At 47.9% G+C, this 17,100-nt stretch overlaps 1 protein-coding gene across 1 annotated transcript in view; it reads left to right on the top strand.

Moving 5' to 3' along the window:
- map1aa (microtubule-associated protein 1Aa) overlaps nt 1–16,417 on the top strand; it is a 16,793-nt gene extending 376 nt beyond the window's left edge. The window contains exons 2-7 of the mRNA XM_053419405.1: nt 3,352–3,411; nt 8,450–8,532; nt 8,949–9,089; nt 9,177–15,846; nt 15,943–16,169; nt 16,262–16,417. Of these exons, the coding sequence (XP_053275380.1) occupies nt 3,352–3,411; nt 8,450–8,532; nt 8,949–9,089; nt 9,177–15,846; nt 15,943–16,169; nt 16,262–16,417 (7,337 nt within the window). The remainder of the gene's footprint in view (nt 1–3,351; nt 3,412–8,449; nt 8,533–8,948; nt 9,090–9,176; nt 15,847–15,942; nt 16,170–16,261) is intronic.
- Nucleotides 16,418–17,100: the final 683 nt, after the last annotated feature.

Here is a 17,100-nt window from a genome sequence, read left to right as displayed (position 1 = left end):
TGTCTCTGTCCTCATGTTGTCCCTGTCCTCACGTTGTCTCTGTCCTCATGTTGTCTCTGTCCTCATGTTGTCCCTGTCCTCATGTTGTCTCTGTCCTCATGTTGTCTCTGTCCTCATGTTGTCTCTGTCCTCATGTTGTCCCTGTCCTCACGTTGTCTCTGTCCTCATGTTGTCTCTGTCCTCATGTTGTCTCTGTCCTCATGTTGTCCCTGTCCTCATGTTGTCTCTGTCCTCATGTTGTCTCTGTCCTCATGTTGTCCCTGTCCTCATGTTGTCTCTGTCCTCATGTTGTCTCTGTCCTCATGTTGTCTCTGTCCTCATGTTGTCCCTGTCCTCATGTTGTCTCTGTCCTCATGTTGTCCCTGTCCTCACGTTGTCTCTGTCCTCACGTTGTCTCTGTCCTCATGTTGTCTCTGTCCTCACGTTGTCTCTGTCCTCACGTTGTCTCCGTCCGTCTCACTCGTCTCTCGTCTCTGTTTGTTTCTCTATTGATTTCTGCCTGAGCTCAAATTTACAGTGAATCACAGAGAAGTGCTTTGAGAAGCAGATCAGGTCCGAGCAGCAGCTGAGAGAAACACAACTCATTCAGTGAGGACTGGTTGGTTCTGGGTTTGTTCTGGATCGGTTCTGGGTTTGTTCTGGGTCGGTTCTGGGTTTGTTCTGGATTGGTTCTGGGTGTGGTTCAGCAGAATGTGTGCTGATTAATAATTCAGTGTTCAGTCCTTATTGATCTGCTCTTCTGTTTCTCTGCAGTGTGTGTGTTTGTGTGTGTGTGTGTGTGTAATGTGAGCTGCAGTGTGTCCTTTAGTGTCATTGAGGTGGAGACAGAACCCATTGAATCATCAGAAACATCTGGATTCTCTCTCTCCCCCCCCTGGTCGAGATGTTAGACCAGACTCGGCTCAGAGTTGCTGCAGACACACACATATACACATATATACATATATACATATATATATATATATGTATACATATATATATACATATATACATATATATATATATGTATACATATATGTATACATATACAAACATATACATATATATATATATATGTATATGTTTGTATATGTATACATATTGTACACATATACATATATATATATGTATATATTTGTATATGTGTGTGTGCGTGTGAGAGAGAGAGAGAATTAAAGATGACGTAAGGAGGTGGAGGAGCTGCTGAGACATGAGGAGAGAGAGAGGCAGTGTCTGGAGGGAGGGCGGGGCGTCCGAGCAGCTGAGCTGTTCTTACAGGGACATTTAGAAAAGACGCTGCTGCGTCCTCACACTCAATGTGAGACACTGAGACACTGAGACACAGAGACACTGAGACACTGAGACACTGAGACACAGAGACACTGAGACACAGAGACACTGAGACACTGAGACACAGAGACACTGAGACACTGAGACACAGAGACACAGAGACACTGAGACACTGAGACACTGAGACACAGAGACACTGAGACACAGAGACACTGAGACACTGAGACACAGAGACACAGAGACACTGAGACACAGAGACACTGAGACACTGAGACACAGAGACACTGAGACACTGAGACACTGAGACACTGAGACACTGAGACACAGAGACACTGAGACACAGAGACACTGAGACACTGAGACACTGAGACACAGAGACACTGAGACACTGAGACACTGAGACACTGAGACACTGAGACACTGAGACACAGAGACACTGAGACACTGAGACACAGAGACACTGAGACACTGAGACACAGAGACACAGAGACACTGAGACACAGAGACACTGAGACACTGAGACACAGAGACACTGAGACACTGAGACACTGAGACACTGAGACACAGAGACACTGAGACACAGAGACACTGAGACACTGAGACACTGAGACACTGAGACACTGAGACACTGAGACACTGAGACACTGAGACACAGAGACACTGAGACACTGAGACACTGAGACACAGAGACACTGAGACACTGAGACACAGAGACACTGAGACACTGAGACACAGAGACACTGAGACACTGAGACACAGAGACACTGAGACACTGAGACACTGAGACACTGAGTGAAGATGGCTGATGAGTCGACATGAACCGATGACGAGCTGCAGTTTACATTTCACCCTCCTTAAAATATCAAGCTGTAATCAACACTCTCACAACAACTAGAGCACACTTGATGACAAATAAAACATCGGCAAACTGTTGTTACATATATATATATATAGACTGACTTGTGATATATATATATATATATATCACAAGTCAGTCTCAGCTGACATTTCACCTCGATTTTAATCAAAATTCAAAAATAAGTTTTACTAATACTTTGATTTTTGATATCTGCCCTGGAGGTTGAAGATAAAACATGTCCAGTCACAGTCTCATCATTTTTGTATCTTTATGCAGATTTTATCCACGTTGTTATTTCTGTACCAAAGAAACATGTTTTCTCTCAGATGCTAAGTCCCGATGTTATTTCAGGGACAGATGTGAGACGTCTGGACGTTTGTCTCGATGTTTGAAGCGTCTCTTTGTGTGTCTGTTGTGTGTCTGATGTTGGGAGAGTTGACAGTGGGTCACACTAAAGAAGCTTAGAGTCTATTTCAGTTTGAGTCCCTCCCTGCAGCTGCTGTGTGAAACAACTTTTTCTCAGAAAACATAATCCACTTGTTTCCCTCTGAGAATATTATCTAACTTTATTTATGTAAAATCTGTTTATCATCATCACCTCCACACTAAAAACCTGGGATCCAGAGATTATAGAAAGATCAACACGGAGCAGATCCCAATAGATTCTAAACATGTTGCATGTGGGTCGGAACATTTTATGAATATGACGCCACCAACAGGCGACGAGATGAAGATACTGATTTCTGCATTTAAATAATCTAAGTTCACAGCTAAATAACATAAGACCTGTGGTTTATCATAAATCAGGTTATAGATATTGATATAGGTGATGGTTCAACAAACATGATATTTTATAAAACGATTTTAGTTCTCAACAACCAACAAATACCAGATCTCTAAACACACCCACTTTGTGATGAGGTCATTTCTGTGGTGTCATGGAAACACAGACAGCACCGGAGATGATCATGTGATCGGGACCAGAAATGATAAATGAGGAAGGATGAACTGTGTCATATTGTACAAAACATACACAACTACGGTTCTCACTCATTAATTACACAAGATACGTTTGTAAAATCCTGGACTGAAGTAGAGTTGCTTTTTTCCCGATTCACTTGAACACATCCTGGTCACTGTGCAGCCTGTGATGTACGACGGGTTCCTGAACGCATCAGGGGGCAGCAGCTCAGTGAGGAAGTGAGAACGAGGCTGATCCTCCTCCTCCTCCTCCTCCTCCTCCTCAGCCCCGCAGCATCAGGACCAGCTGAGCTCCTCCCTCTGCTCATCTTGCGCCCCCCCCCCCCCCCCCACCCCCATCAAACGCATTCAACCAGGCGCAGGTTGGTTTGGAGAAGGTGAGGAGCTCCGCTGCTGCTTCAGAACCGACGGTCAGTCCGCGCACGAATCTCCTCGTCGAGGCTCCGTGTTCCGACCCGTGGATCTAACGTGAGTAGCGGAGTGATCCGTGTTCTGTTCGTTCAGCGGCTGGAAGCAGCGCGTGACTCCGGGTTCTGCATCACGTGGACACGCGTCCGTTTGACCTCGGGATGAAAGCGTCAGACTGAGGTTCAACATCAGGAGAAGATAGAAACTCCTCAGGTCGTCTCCGGTGTTTGTGATCCCAGTTCTCTGTGTGGGTGTTGATGTGGGCCTCCGCCTCGCTCACTGGGAACTCGATCTCTGTATAGAGCTCTGTGTATATACTCAGTATATACACTCAGTATATATCTCTGTATATACCTCAGTATATTTCTCAGTATAGATCTCTGTATATATCTCAGTATATATACTGAGTATATATACAGAGATATATACTCAGTATATATCTCTGTATATACCTCAGTATATTTCTCAGTATAGATCTCTGTATATATACTCAGTATATACACTCAGTATATATACCATAGATATATACTCAGTATATATCTCAGTATATATCTCAGTATATATCTAAGTATATAGCTCAGTTTATATCTAGGTATGTAGCTCAGTTTATATACTTAGTATATATCTCAGTATATATCTAGGTATATAGCTCAGTTTATATCTAAGTATATAGCTCAGTTTATATACTCAGTATATATCTAAGTATATATCTCAGTATATATTTAGGTATATAGCTCAGTTTATATACTCAGTATATATCTAAGTATATATCTCAGTATATATTTAGGTATATAGCTCAGTTTATATCTAAGTATATAGCTCAGTTTATATCTAAGTATATAGCTCAGTTTATATACTCAGTATATATCTAAGTATATATCTCAGTATATATCTAGGTATATAGCTCAGTTTATATACTCAGTATATATCTCAGTATATATCTCAGTATATATCTAGGTATATAGCTCAGTTTATATACTCAGTATATATCTCAGTATATATCTCAGTATATATCTCAGTATATATCTAGGTATATAGCTCAGTTTATATACTCAGTATATATCTCAGTATACTCTCTGTGCTCATCACCTGAGCTCGTCCAGGTGACCTGGTGTTTTTACTGACCTGAGCTCATCAGCTGGTCACACATCAGTTCAGACGGGGATTCGACCTCAGCCTCTGAATAACATCACTTTATGCAACTGTCCAGACAAAATGTCTAAACATAGACACAGACACACAAACTGACAGATGTTTAAATCCCCACACTGGCACAGTGAGGGCGAGTTTCTGTTTACATAACATCTGGAGATATGAGGTTTGACATTTAGAAGCAGTTCGTCAGAAAATGACCCTGCAGCTGAAGACTTCTACTGATTAACTATTATACAATATTTATTATACTTTTATACAAGTTTTATATTTTTGAAATGTAAAAGCTACTTGTAAGAGTTGTTTTCATTTCATGGATTCATTAATTATCAGTCATTTGGTCGATTAAATATAAAATGGTGACAAATGTCTTCAGGAGATGTGAACAATATATAATATATAATAACAATTAGTCAATGGATAAAATTACAATATTTAGTTCATCATTTAAAGGCAAAGAAAAAGAGTTTGTGAGTCTTAAAGTTTGAAAACATTCTAACACACACTGGCCCTTTAAGATCCACGGGGCTTTAACCTCTGCTTTGGTCTCCACCCACTCCTGAGGAGATACTCGCAAAAGTTTTCTTTCATTTATTCTTTATTTCTATCACTGATGATTCTGTGAATTGTAAATGTTGAGAAGGTGAAACCTCCGGGATGAAATGTCCCAGAGTCGTCTGCGTTGTGTTGCTGATCTGTTTGACTGACAGTCTGAAGATCTTTGTTTACTGTCAATCAGACAAACACAACAAATCCTCCACGTGAGGAGCTGAAGACAGAAAACGTTTCATATTTTACTTCAACCATCGAACCAGAAACATGATTCATGTCATTGAACCGATTGAAGAGTCGAATCCCTCGTTTCAACCTCGAGCTTCTTGGATCATTGGGACGGAAGCGTTCAGGTCGACTGGTCTGTAAGAACATCCAGATCCTATTCCCACTGCAGCTGTGAGCTCCCATGATGCCTCAGGGCGGGCGAGTGAGCTCCCATGATGCCTCAGGGCGGCGAGGCAGAATGCTGAGCTCAGCGGGTTGGGGGGGCAGAGCAGTGGATGGAGGTGTGGCCTCAGTGATAAAATCAGATGTTAGAGCTCAGATGGGATTCTGCAGGAGAAACGTGCACGCTCTATAACGTGCACGCTCTATAACGTGCACGCTCTATAACGTGCACGCTCTGTAAGTGCTCACACAAAGTGTTGGAACACGTCCCAGCTCAGCTGCGTTTCAGTGAATGTTCCTCAGTGAGAAGAACAAACTTCTGACCTGAGGTCTGTTGAGCAGTTTGTTAAGTTGATTTGGATTTGAATGAATCGGTCGATGGGGGGGTGGCTGTGGCTGAGGGGCAGAGCGGGTGTCCTCTAACCAGAAGGTTGGCAGCCCGAATCCCCCCCGAAGTGTCTTTGGGCAAGATGCTGAACCCTGAATGGCCCCTCATACATGTTGAATACACTACTTTATGATCACGTGACGACACAAATACACAAACACGTGTGGTCACATCGCGAGTAACACATGTCGATCATGTGACATGAAGTGGAACTGACCCTGGAGCAGCGACTGTGGATTCATCCGCTGCAGCAAATAGTCCCAACACAGCACATGTATCTGTGAAGGTTTGTGTGTCCATGAGGAAGAAGCTTCTGTTGTGTTGCTCGATGAGTGAAACACTTGTTCACTGACATCACGGAGCACAGACGAGGAGTCAGTGCTGCAGGACACTGGATTGTGTTGCTGCTTTGTTCTTTGTTTTATTTTCAGCACATAAGAAGAAGAATAAGTGAAATGTTTTCATGGAGACGTGTTGAGATGTCATTAATACTAATGATAGGTTTTAATGACATTTATTTATTTACTGTTTTAAGATGTGGAGTGAACATAGTTACCTCCTAATCTAATAACTGACATGTCTGTTCACACTGGAGCATCTAGTGTCTCAAGGCTCTTGGTCAAAGGTCAAAGGTCATTGTGACATCACGATGTTCACACAGGAACAGACAGGACTATGTTTCAGGTCGGCGGAGGTGTACGACCGTGAGGCGGTGATCAGGTTTTCTTTATTTGTTATTAAGATTAAATGAAAACTACTGAACTGATTTCTATCACAATAAGTTCAGTTTCTAAGATGTGGATGATCACGAGAGGTCGGTTCAGCATCTGGGACCTGGATCCATATGAGATCCTCCTGGGATCCTGCAGCCTGTGTCCTCAGCTTCATGTATGTGATGCTGTGTCCTCAGCCTCCTCTATGTGATGCTGTGTCCTCAGCCTCCTCTATGTGATGCTCTGTCCTCAGCCTCCTCTATGTGATGCTGTGTCCTCAGCCTCCTCTATGTGATGCTGTGTCCTCAGCCTCCTCTATGTGATGCTGTGTCCTCAGCCTCCTCTATGTGATGCTCTGTCCTCAGCCTCCTCTATGTGATGCTCTGTCCTCAGCCTCCTCTATGTGATGCTGTGTCCTCAGCCTCCTCTATGTGATGCTGTGTCCTCAGCCTCCTCTATGTGATGCTGTGTCCTCAGCCTCCTCTATGTGATGCTGTGTCCTCAGCCTCCTCTATGTGATGCTCTGTCCTCAGCCTCCTCTATGTGATGATGTGTCCTCAGCCTCCTCTATGTGATGCTGTGTCCTCAGCCTCCTCTATGTGATGATGTGTCCTCAGCCTCCTCTATGTGATGCTGTGTCCTCAGCCTCCTCTATGTGATGCTGTGTCCTCAGCCTCCTCTATGTGATGCTCTGTCCTCAGCCTCCTCTATGTGATGCTGTGTCCTCAGCCTCCTCTATGTGATGCTGTGTCCTCAGCCTCCTCTATGTGATGCTGTGTCCTCAGCCTCCTCTATGTGATGCTGTGTCCTCAGCCTCCTCTATGTGATGCTGTGTCCTCAGCCTCCTCTATGTGATGCTGTGTCCTCCTGCAGCAGCAGCGTCTCCTCCTCTATGTGATGCTCTGTCCTCCTGCAGCAGCAGCGTCTCCTCCTCTATGTGATGCTCTGTCCTCCTGCAGCAGCAGCGTCTCCTCCTCTATGTGATGCTCTGTCCTCAGCCTCCTCTATGTGATGCTGTGTCCTCAGCCTCTTCTATGTGATGCTGTGTCCTCAGCCTCCTCTATGTGATGCTGTGTCCTCAGCCTCCTCTATGTGATGCTGTGTCCTCAGCCTCCTCTATGTGATGCTCTGTCCTCCTGCAGCAGCAGCGTCTCCTCCTCTAAAATGCTGCAATGCGTCTCCTCAGCCAGAGGACCGTCCCCATGGCAACAGCCGGTGAGGCTGACGGATGCTGTTGTGATGTAAATGAAAAGAATCTTGTGGAGGAATCTGATCTGATCTGAGATCAGCAGCAGAGACATTCAGCGGACAGGGAGCAGGCGGGTGTGGCTGCTCGTGGTCGATGTGCTGTCATGTGACTGTGGTCAGGGATGAAACTGGGAAACACTGATCCTGAATCAGCAGGAAGAACAGGACAGGTTTCACCACGTGATGAGTTTCTGATGTGACAGTGATGAGCCACCGTGGATTAATAACTCATACTTTAATAAAGAGGATCAAGCTTCACTCTATTTAAAGACATAGAGCTCAAATATTTCATCTCCCTGAACATTTGCATTAGCGGTTTACTTAGCAGTCTATCTTAGCATCAGCTGTTGACACCTGTGGAAATAGCAGTGTTAGCATGCTAACAGTTAGCATTGTGTTCACGTCGAACAGAGCTGTAGTTGTTGTGTTTTCAGTGAGATGCTGTGGACCTGGTTCAGTAAGTGTGTTTGTGTTGTGTGTCTCCTGCAGGCCAGCGGCTGCTCCAGTATCACAGTGACGTGCTGCAGACCCTGGTGTTGGTGAATCCGTCTGAAGACGCTGCTGTGTCAGAGGTGAGGACACGTCCACCTGGAGGACACTCTAGTCCTGTCGTCACACAAACATCAGACACAGCTCAAACCAACCGTCTCCTTAGGAAACCCTGTTTAAATACATTGATACTATATATAGTTTATTTAAATACTCATGAATATCTAAAAATATTGTTGTCCTCAAGATCCATGAACTATTCTGAGAAAGGTTCTTATCTGACAGCGTTAAAGAAAGTGAAACGAATCCTGGATCCGGATCTGTACCAGAATTCTCTCTGCCCCATAAAACATCTTCCCAAACTAAAAGTACCAACTTTTGTCAAGTTCAGCTTCATCTGTATATTTTATTTTATTCTGGATTTGAGTCGATGGCTTTGGAAGATTTTTCATTTAAAGCATTAATGTTAATGAGAGTCTGTTTGTTATTCCTCCACCAGATCCGCTCTCTGATCACGGACCCGTCCGGGAGTAAGTTGTTTATCCTCAGTGGGCAGAGCTCGGAGCAGGGAGGTGACCTCCTCCTGCAAAGTGGAGCCTTCACCTGGAAACACTTCTCCGACATCATCTCCAACCCTCAAGTGAGCTCAACCATCCGTGTGCTTGGATTTACTTGAGACCAAAGTGGTTTGACTTGACGCTTCCTTTCCCCCTGTTCCTGTTCCCAGGTGAGAGAAGTCCTGTCGGCGTCCGAGCAGCCGGCCAGGCTTACTGTTTCCTGTCAGGGAGACGGGGGCTGGAGCTCCCTGGGCCAGAGCCAGGAGCAGCAGCCGATCCAAAACCTTCTGGAATACCGACTGAACCCCGAACCCCACCTCCCCGACATGGACGGAGTCACAGAGTTCACCGAGTATGTCTCAGAGACGGTGGACGTCCCCTCACCCTTCGACCTTCTGGAGCCCCCGACCTCTGGTGGTTTTTTAAAGCTGTCCAAACCCTGCTGCTACATCTTCCCTGGAGGCAGAGGAGACTCCGCTTTGTTTGCCGTCAATGGATTCAATGTCCTGGTGGATGGAGGGTCTGAGCGGAAGTCCTGCTTTTGGAAGTTGGTTCGCCACCTTGACAGGATCGACTCTGTGCTGCTCACCCACATCGGTGCAGACAACCTCGCTGGGGTTAACGGTTTGTTCCAGAGAAAGATCGCTGAGCAGGAAGAGGAGCGGAACCAAGGATCCGGCTCCAGCAGCAACGGAGACTGGGTGAAGAACCTGATCTCTCCAGAACTCGGAATCGTGTTTTTCAACGTCCCAGAGAAGCTGCGGATGCCGGAGTCCACGCTGAAGGTGAAGCGAAGCATTGAAGAAGCCTCGCTTACACTGCAGTACCTCAACAAGCTCGGCATCACCCCAGAGCCCCTGCACAGGGTGGTGAGCAACACCATTGAACCCATCACACTGTTCCACAAACTCGGAGTGGGAAAGTTAGACATGTACGTCTTGAACCCGGTCAAAGAAAGCAAAGAGATGCAGTTTCTGATGCAGAAGTGGGCTGGAAACAGCAAAGCCAAGACGGGGATCACGATGCCCAATGGGAAAGAAGGGGAGATATCTGTTCCCTATTTGACATCAGTGACCGCTCTCATTGTTTGGATCCCTCACCATCCATCAGAAAAGATAGTCAGGGTGCTGTTCCCAGGAAATGCACCCCAGAATAAAATCTTCGAGGGCCTTGAGAAACTGAAACACCTGGACTACCTGCGATACCCAGTGGCGACTCAGAAAGACATTTCATCAGGGGCAGCCCCTCCCGTCCTCAAACAGACCAAGATCCGGTCCAGAGCGGACAGCAAAGAGAGTCTCAAGTCTTCACCCAAACCACATTCTAAGGCTGCGAAGAAAGACGCCAGCGGGCAGGAGGAGGAGTCCAAAAGTGACATCACCAAAGAAAACAAGGTGGAAAAGAAAGAAGAGAAAAAACTCAAAAGTCTCAAAGCCACCAAACAACAGAAGAACATTGCAGTGGCTCCTGCAGCCGACAAGAAAGAGAAGAAGAAAATATCCAAGGACAAAACCACCAAGAATGAGAAAGTGTCCAAGATGGATGAAAAGAAAGACAAAGAGAAGAAAGAGATTAAAAAAGAGAAGCGGGAGATAAAGAAGGATGAAAATATAAGAAAAGAAGAGAAAAAAGAAAGTAAAGTCAAAGAAGAGAAAAAGAAAGACCCGAGTAAACCAGAGCTGAGAAAAATCACCAAACCAGACCTGAAGCCGTTCACCCCAGAAGTGAGAAAAACTCTGCACAAAGCCAAGACTCAGGCCAAACCGAAGACAGACAAGAACAAGGCGGTCAAGGACGCAGCCAATGAGAGAAGACCGGTTCCAAAGAACGTCCCTGAAGAGGTGGCAGCAGCTGCTCTGGCCGACAGGTCCATCGTCTCCTCCCCTGAGGACCTGACTGAGGACTTTGAAGCCCTCAAACAACAGGAGCAGTCCAAGACCGAGCCCATCCAGAACGATGTGATGTCTGAGCATCCTCTGTTCACAGATACTAAAGTGGATGAGAAGGTCAAGTCACCAGCTCCTGGGATCAAATCGTTCTCACCCAAATCCCCAGTGAGTCCGGGAGAAGACAGGAACAAAGGCACTTCGGAGGAGGTGAAGAAGTATGAAGAGGAGAAGATGGAGAAATATGACAAATATCCTATGAAGGACGACATGAAGGACAGATCAAAGAAGAGTGACAGCTCAGAGGAGGAGGACGATGTGATAGAAAAAGCAGAACATGAAGGAACAGAAGATGATGAGGTCCTTAAATATAAAACTGAGAAGGCGAAAAATGAAAAACCCGGAAAGGAGTGGGAGACGACAGCAGCTGAACAAACCGGGCAAACTGCAGCAGCCTCGGCCTCCGAGCTGTTCTCCTTCATTCATGACGAGACGATTCCCGGTTGCTCCGAGACTGAGCAGACCATCTCTGACGAGGAGATCCACGAGGAGCCGGAGGACAGGATCCCTCAGCTGCGCTATGACGTGGGCTCCTATGACATCTCCGTCCCTGACGTCCCCGGCAGCTTCGACTCCATACACGGAATCAAAGAGATGAAGAGCTCCAGTCTGTCTGATGTCAAACCCAGAGCGTTCATGGGCGGTCAAGTGCCCGAACTTGCACCTTACCCAGCATTCATTGCTGCTCCTCTGGCAGAGGAAGAACACATCTCCTCAGCAACATCCATCACAGAATATGACAAACTGTCATCTTTCGCCACATCTGTGGCTGAGGACCAGTCAATAGCTTCTGTCACAGCTCCTCAGACGGAGGACGCTGGGAGGACCTCCCTCCTGCTGGACACCATCAACAGCATCCCCTCACGTGCAGAGGCCGCCCAGGGGAAAGACTATCTCCACTCAGCAGGAACCATCTCCCCCACCTCTTCGCTGGAGGACGACAAGTGCTTTAAGTCTCCTTCCTCTGATGAGTACCAGCCCAACATCCCTGAGCTGGAGGGTGATGCAAAGATCAAATCAGTCCACGAGGAAGAGGATGATGAGGAGGACGAGGACGAGGACCAGACTCCGAATGTTGACATCCCTCTCGGTAAACTCCATGAGGGCTACGAACATGCAGCATCAAAGATGCTCCAGGAGAAGGAGAAGTCTCCCTCTGCCATTTTCTCTCCTCCTCCCTTCACTACTACGCAGTACTCCCCCACACAGGCTGTCAGAGATCACCAGGCTCTCTACAGCACAGAGGGATTCAAGGCTGATGTTAAGCCTATTTCACCTCCTTCCTCTTTCTCCCCTGGGTTGGAGTCTCACTCCAGGCAGGAGAGTGAGGAGAGATGTCTGAGTCCAGACGACAGCACTATGAGACTGGCCTCACCCACTCAGTCTGTGCCCACAAGCAGCGGCTACTCTCCAACAGAGGACAAACCCTTTAGGACAGAGGACAAGGAGGAGGACGTGACCAATGTTAAAACAGATAAATCCGTCTCCATTTCAGACAACACCTCCTTTATCGGTGTAACCGGTGACAAGACAGGATTTGAAGCATCTGAAGAATCTGATGAAGACAATGATGATGAAGAAGACTATTACGCCAAAAAGGATCTACAGCCCGCTGTTAAGGCAAAACTTATGGAAGCAAAAGAAGGACGCTTTCTGGACGACGACTTCTCCCTAGAGGCAAAGTCTGCAGGGACAGAACCAGAAGTCCAGACCTCGGTGAAGACGGAGGTTTCCCTCAGCTCACAGGTGAAACCGAGCCCTCAGGTGGTCTACTCAAAAGACGAAGATCAAGATGAGAAAGAGGAGGATTTGGTAAGTGGGCCAGGATCAAAGCCCTTATCACCAGATCAAAGTGAAGAAGACTCTGAAACCGATATTTCTTCAGAGCCTGAGAAAAACGTTCATTTCAGTCTTTCTAATTTCCCAGAGAAGGAGAGCAAAGAAAAGGCCTTGTACATTAGACAGGACACACCCTATGTCCATGGGAAGACATTCTCTTACAGTGACTTTTATGACAGCAAAACAAGCTCTGTGGACTCGGATTCATATCGTCAGGAGTCGTTAGACAAGATGGAGAAGGACGCTGCCAGGGGCGGAGCGGCCCCCCCCTCCCCTCTGACGTCCACAGTAAACATGGTCGAGAAAGAATCTACGGCGTCTTATGGAAAAGAGTCGTCCGCTCCATCGTGGCTCGACTGCAAGAGCACTTCTGAAAAAGAAAAGCAGACGGTGGAATACAACACAGGCGCCAGGTTTCCTTCAGTGGCAGATCAATCTGAAGCCGTCTCCTCTTCTTCATCGTCAGAAAAAGATTCTTTTAAAAGCCCGGCCGAGACCACGAAGCCCCAGACCCACTCCTCACTGCAGGACTTCAACGTTGGCAGACCTGGTTCCACAAGCTTCGGGGAGAAAGGAGCATGTTTGGAGGTTGATATGCGAAAACTAACAGCAAGAGATGAGGAGGACTATGATGATGATGTAGTGGATGAAGATGATGAGGAGGAGGAAGACGAAGAAGACGAGGAGGATGAAGATGCAATTGATTCTGATGTGGAGAAAGGCGCCAAAGAGAAATCTGAGAAGGAAGCGAAAAGTCCCATCAGTGAAATGTTTGGCTGCAATCGGCCTGAGTTCATGGTTTCCATGGCTGGATACGGTTACAACAGTCAGGGGAAGCCGAGTGCGGCAGGAAGCAGCTCCAGCTCGGAGGACGGAGACAAAGCTGAGTCCTCGTCCTTCAGTGGGAAACCATCGGATCGAGGCTCTGCAGGTTTCTACTCCTCAGGGTTTGAATATGGAGGTGGTGAGAAAGACTCCTTGTTATCAGGTCAGGTGACAGAAGGAGATAAAGAGGATTTCATTCTGAAATCAACAGAGGAACATTATTACCAGAGGGACACCACTGATCCGGATTTTGAGAAACAGAAGACTCCAGACCTTCTGAGCAAGAGGTCACTGGACACAAGCTTTCAATACACGACGACAGCTGCCCCTGGGTACTCCTCCTCTTCAGCCTACAGCTACTCCTCCTCCACCTCCGGCTCACTCTCCACCAGCCGTCAGTTCGGGGAGGAGCTGGAGACGCCTGCTTCAGCAGAGCCGCTGTTCGAGTACTCGTCCTTTAAAGATGACCACTCGCCGGTCTCTGCTGGGGCCAAAGACGACTACCTGGAAGTGTCTGAGAAACAAACCACGGCTGAGTTCACCTCCAGCTTAGCTCGGTTCTCCCCCCTCAGCCCGTTCGAGGACATCAAACCTTTCCACACACTCTCGTCCACTGGCTTTGCTGAGGAAAAGAAGGAGCACACGACCCCATTGGGTGGCACTATGGACAAAGCTCCTCAATCTGACTGTTTCTATAAACCTGAATGGTCTGAAGGGTCCAAGCTGGAACCAGCTGGTGGGTTCGGGGCCTCAGCAGCGCCGTTCTCTCAACAGGAGCTCTCCAAGAACAAAGAGGCAGCGAGTGCTGCTCTGTTCGGGGTCACTTCCTCTCCACGCCCAGACAAGGAGGGCAAACATTACTTTGAGGAGACGGACAGCAGTGAAGAAGAGGACGAGGAGGCTTACATCCGTGAGATGACTCTGAGGTCTCCCTCTAGTGGCCTGACCGGTAGTCTCTCATTTCCTGACAAGTCTGTTGCTCCAGCTGCTGCTAATAAGACAGTTGGTGAACTCCCTGATGTTCTTGGCTCCTACATGGCTTCACCTCTCCAGGCAAGCAGACCAGACACAGCCAACGCCCCCCCCGAGGTCACCACAGGCTCCACCCTTCCGCCAGCCAGCGTTGCAGCTCCAGGCACGGTCAGGGTGGAGTCCAGGGAGGCCGGTTACAGGAGCTCCTATGAGTGGGAGCTGCCTAAGCCCCAGATGGGGATGGTCCCTGGAGACTCTCCTCCCCATCATCGTCATGATGAAGAGTTTGAAGAGGAGTGTGAGATGGAGCCGGAGCACCCGGCCCGCCCACTCTCCCTCTCTTCAACCGCCCAGCCCTTCCACTCACCTTTCTACTCCGAGGAGAGCAGCCGAGGAGGCCAGGACGACGACAGCGATCAGGACTCTGCAGGTGAGGCCCCGATGGGAGCCACCTCCTCCTACACTAGCCGTACCTCACCGGGGTATTCCTCCTCCGAGTACAAGCAGCGCAAAGAGGACCTCTCTCCTTCCTTCATCAACCCCAGTATGAGACGGTTACCCAGCCATGAGGGCGAGGAGGAGGAAGAAGGTAAAAGCGACCAATCCCAGGAGGGCAATGACCATGACCTGTCAGTCAAGAGACGGGCTCACAAACAGCCCCATCATCACCAGGCCGGTGACCTGTCCTCGGGACTGGGTCTGGCCACAGAGGACACACCGCCCACCTCCGTCAGCGAGTCTCTGGGTTCTCAGTCCGACTCTGAAGGGCCTCCAGGCCCCGAGGAACACCCCTCAGCCCCTGGTGAGGGCAACATGGACTCAGACGAGGACGCAGACTACATGCCCATCGATAAACTGTCTGCCAGCGGAGGAGGCAGCCATCAGTCCACCAGGAGGAGCCACGACCCTCCTCCTGCACCCATCATGGACCCTTACCCCCACCCCCCACACCCAGACGTCTGCATGGTGGATCCTGACTCTTTGGATAATGGCTCAGTCAAGAAAGAGCCAAAAGCAAAGGGATTGAAGAAATCCTCCTCGAAAACCAAATCAGCTTCTCCAGCTCAGCGCAAGAGGTCCCCGCTGCCGGGGAAGCAGCCGGCGTCTCCTCGCAGGGCGTCGCTGAAGAAGAAGGAGGCGGACAAGAGCTCACACATGTCTCGTCTGTCCGATGGACAAGGCTCCAAAGACGAGGACCTTTCTCGGTCCAGCTTCAACCCTGGCAAAGGGCAAAGTAACGGTGTCAAGACCAGCTCAGGTGAGTGGACGTCGGGGACTCTTCATGAAACCAAACCGATTTCCTAAGATGAATGTGTTGATACAAAGTCGTGGTGGTTTCTCGTTGTCCCATCAGGTTCCCAGAAGTCCAGCTCCGCGGCCGCTGCCGGACTTCCCATTTACGTGGACTTGGCCTACATTCCCAATCACTGTAGCGCCAAGAACGTGGACCAAGAGTTTTTCAAACGCGTTCGCTCTGCGTACTACGTGGTGAGCGGGAACGACCCGGCCAGCGGGGAACCGGGCCGAGGGGTTCTGGACGCACTGCTGGAAGGAAAAGCTCAGTGGGGATCGAACCTACAGGTCAGTAGTTCATCTTGATTCAAAAAACATGGATCAAGTCTACGTCGAGAGCCTCTTTCCAGGTTTTGCTCATTTCCTGATCCTCTGTTCAGGTGACGCTGATCCCGACCCACGACACGGAGGTGACGCGGGACTGGTACCAGCAGACGCACGAGAGGCAGCAGGAGCTGAACATCATGGTCCTGGCCTCCAGCAGCACCGTGGTCATGCAGGACGAATCCTTCCCTGCCTGCAAGATCGAGTTTTAAGATCTCCGCTGCCTCCTCCCCCCCCCCCCCCCCCCCCCCGGCCTCCCCAGTGTACATCTGTTTTGAATTGCTCTTCTATAATCTGACATCTGTCCCTGATCGGCTCGAAGCAGAACCACATCTGGATAACTTTCTAGATTTTGATTTGTTTATAAGCTTGTTGTGGCTCTCACCGTTTCCCACTGGTACGATCCGGACCTCGTTACAGTGAGAAGGAACAATAGTGTTCTGTCTTCACTTAACTTAACAAAGGCTTCTGTTATTAGTTCTAACAAAATGGTCTTTGTGTCAAAAGCAGGAACGTGTGGAACAAGCTGTAAATCACGTCTCAACCTATTTGCTCGAATGTTAATTGGCTTAAATCGAAGCACAAGAAACAAAGCAACAAAAAGTTCTTCCACTGAATCTCAGACGTCATGAAGATGATCACGACGTTCCTCCGATAGAAAACCGATAACTAACCCGACTTCACGTTTTCTCTTTGTTGAACTTTGTGCCTCGTGCCGACGTCGTGAGAGGAAATGTTTGAGTAGATCTCAGTCGTGTCTTTGAGTAGATGTGGAACTAGAAACAAACATATTCACAATATAACATTTCTACAAATCAAAGTGAAAATCAAAGGGATTTCTCTGTGGTTTCTTCCTCACAGTGAATTTGATGAAGACGTTTCTCTCTACACTTGT

The sequence above is a fragment of the Pleuronectes platessa genome, chromosome 1 (assembly GCF_947347685.1).
Source record: "Pleuronectes platessa chromosome 1, fPlePla1.1, whole genome shotgun sequence".
Taxonomy (NCBI): domain Eukaryota; kingdom Metazoa; phylum Chordata; class Actinopteri; order Pleuronectiformes; family Pleuronectidae; genus Pleuronectes; species Pleuronectes platessa.
Note: the sequence above shows the minus strand (reverse complement) of the source record. Positions and strands in the feature narration are given on the sequence as shown.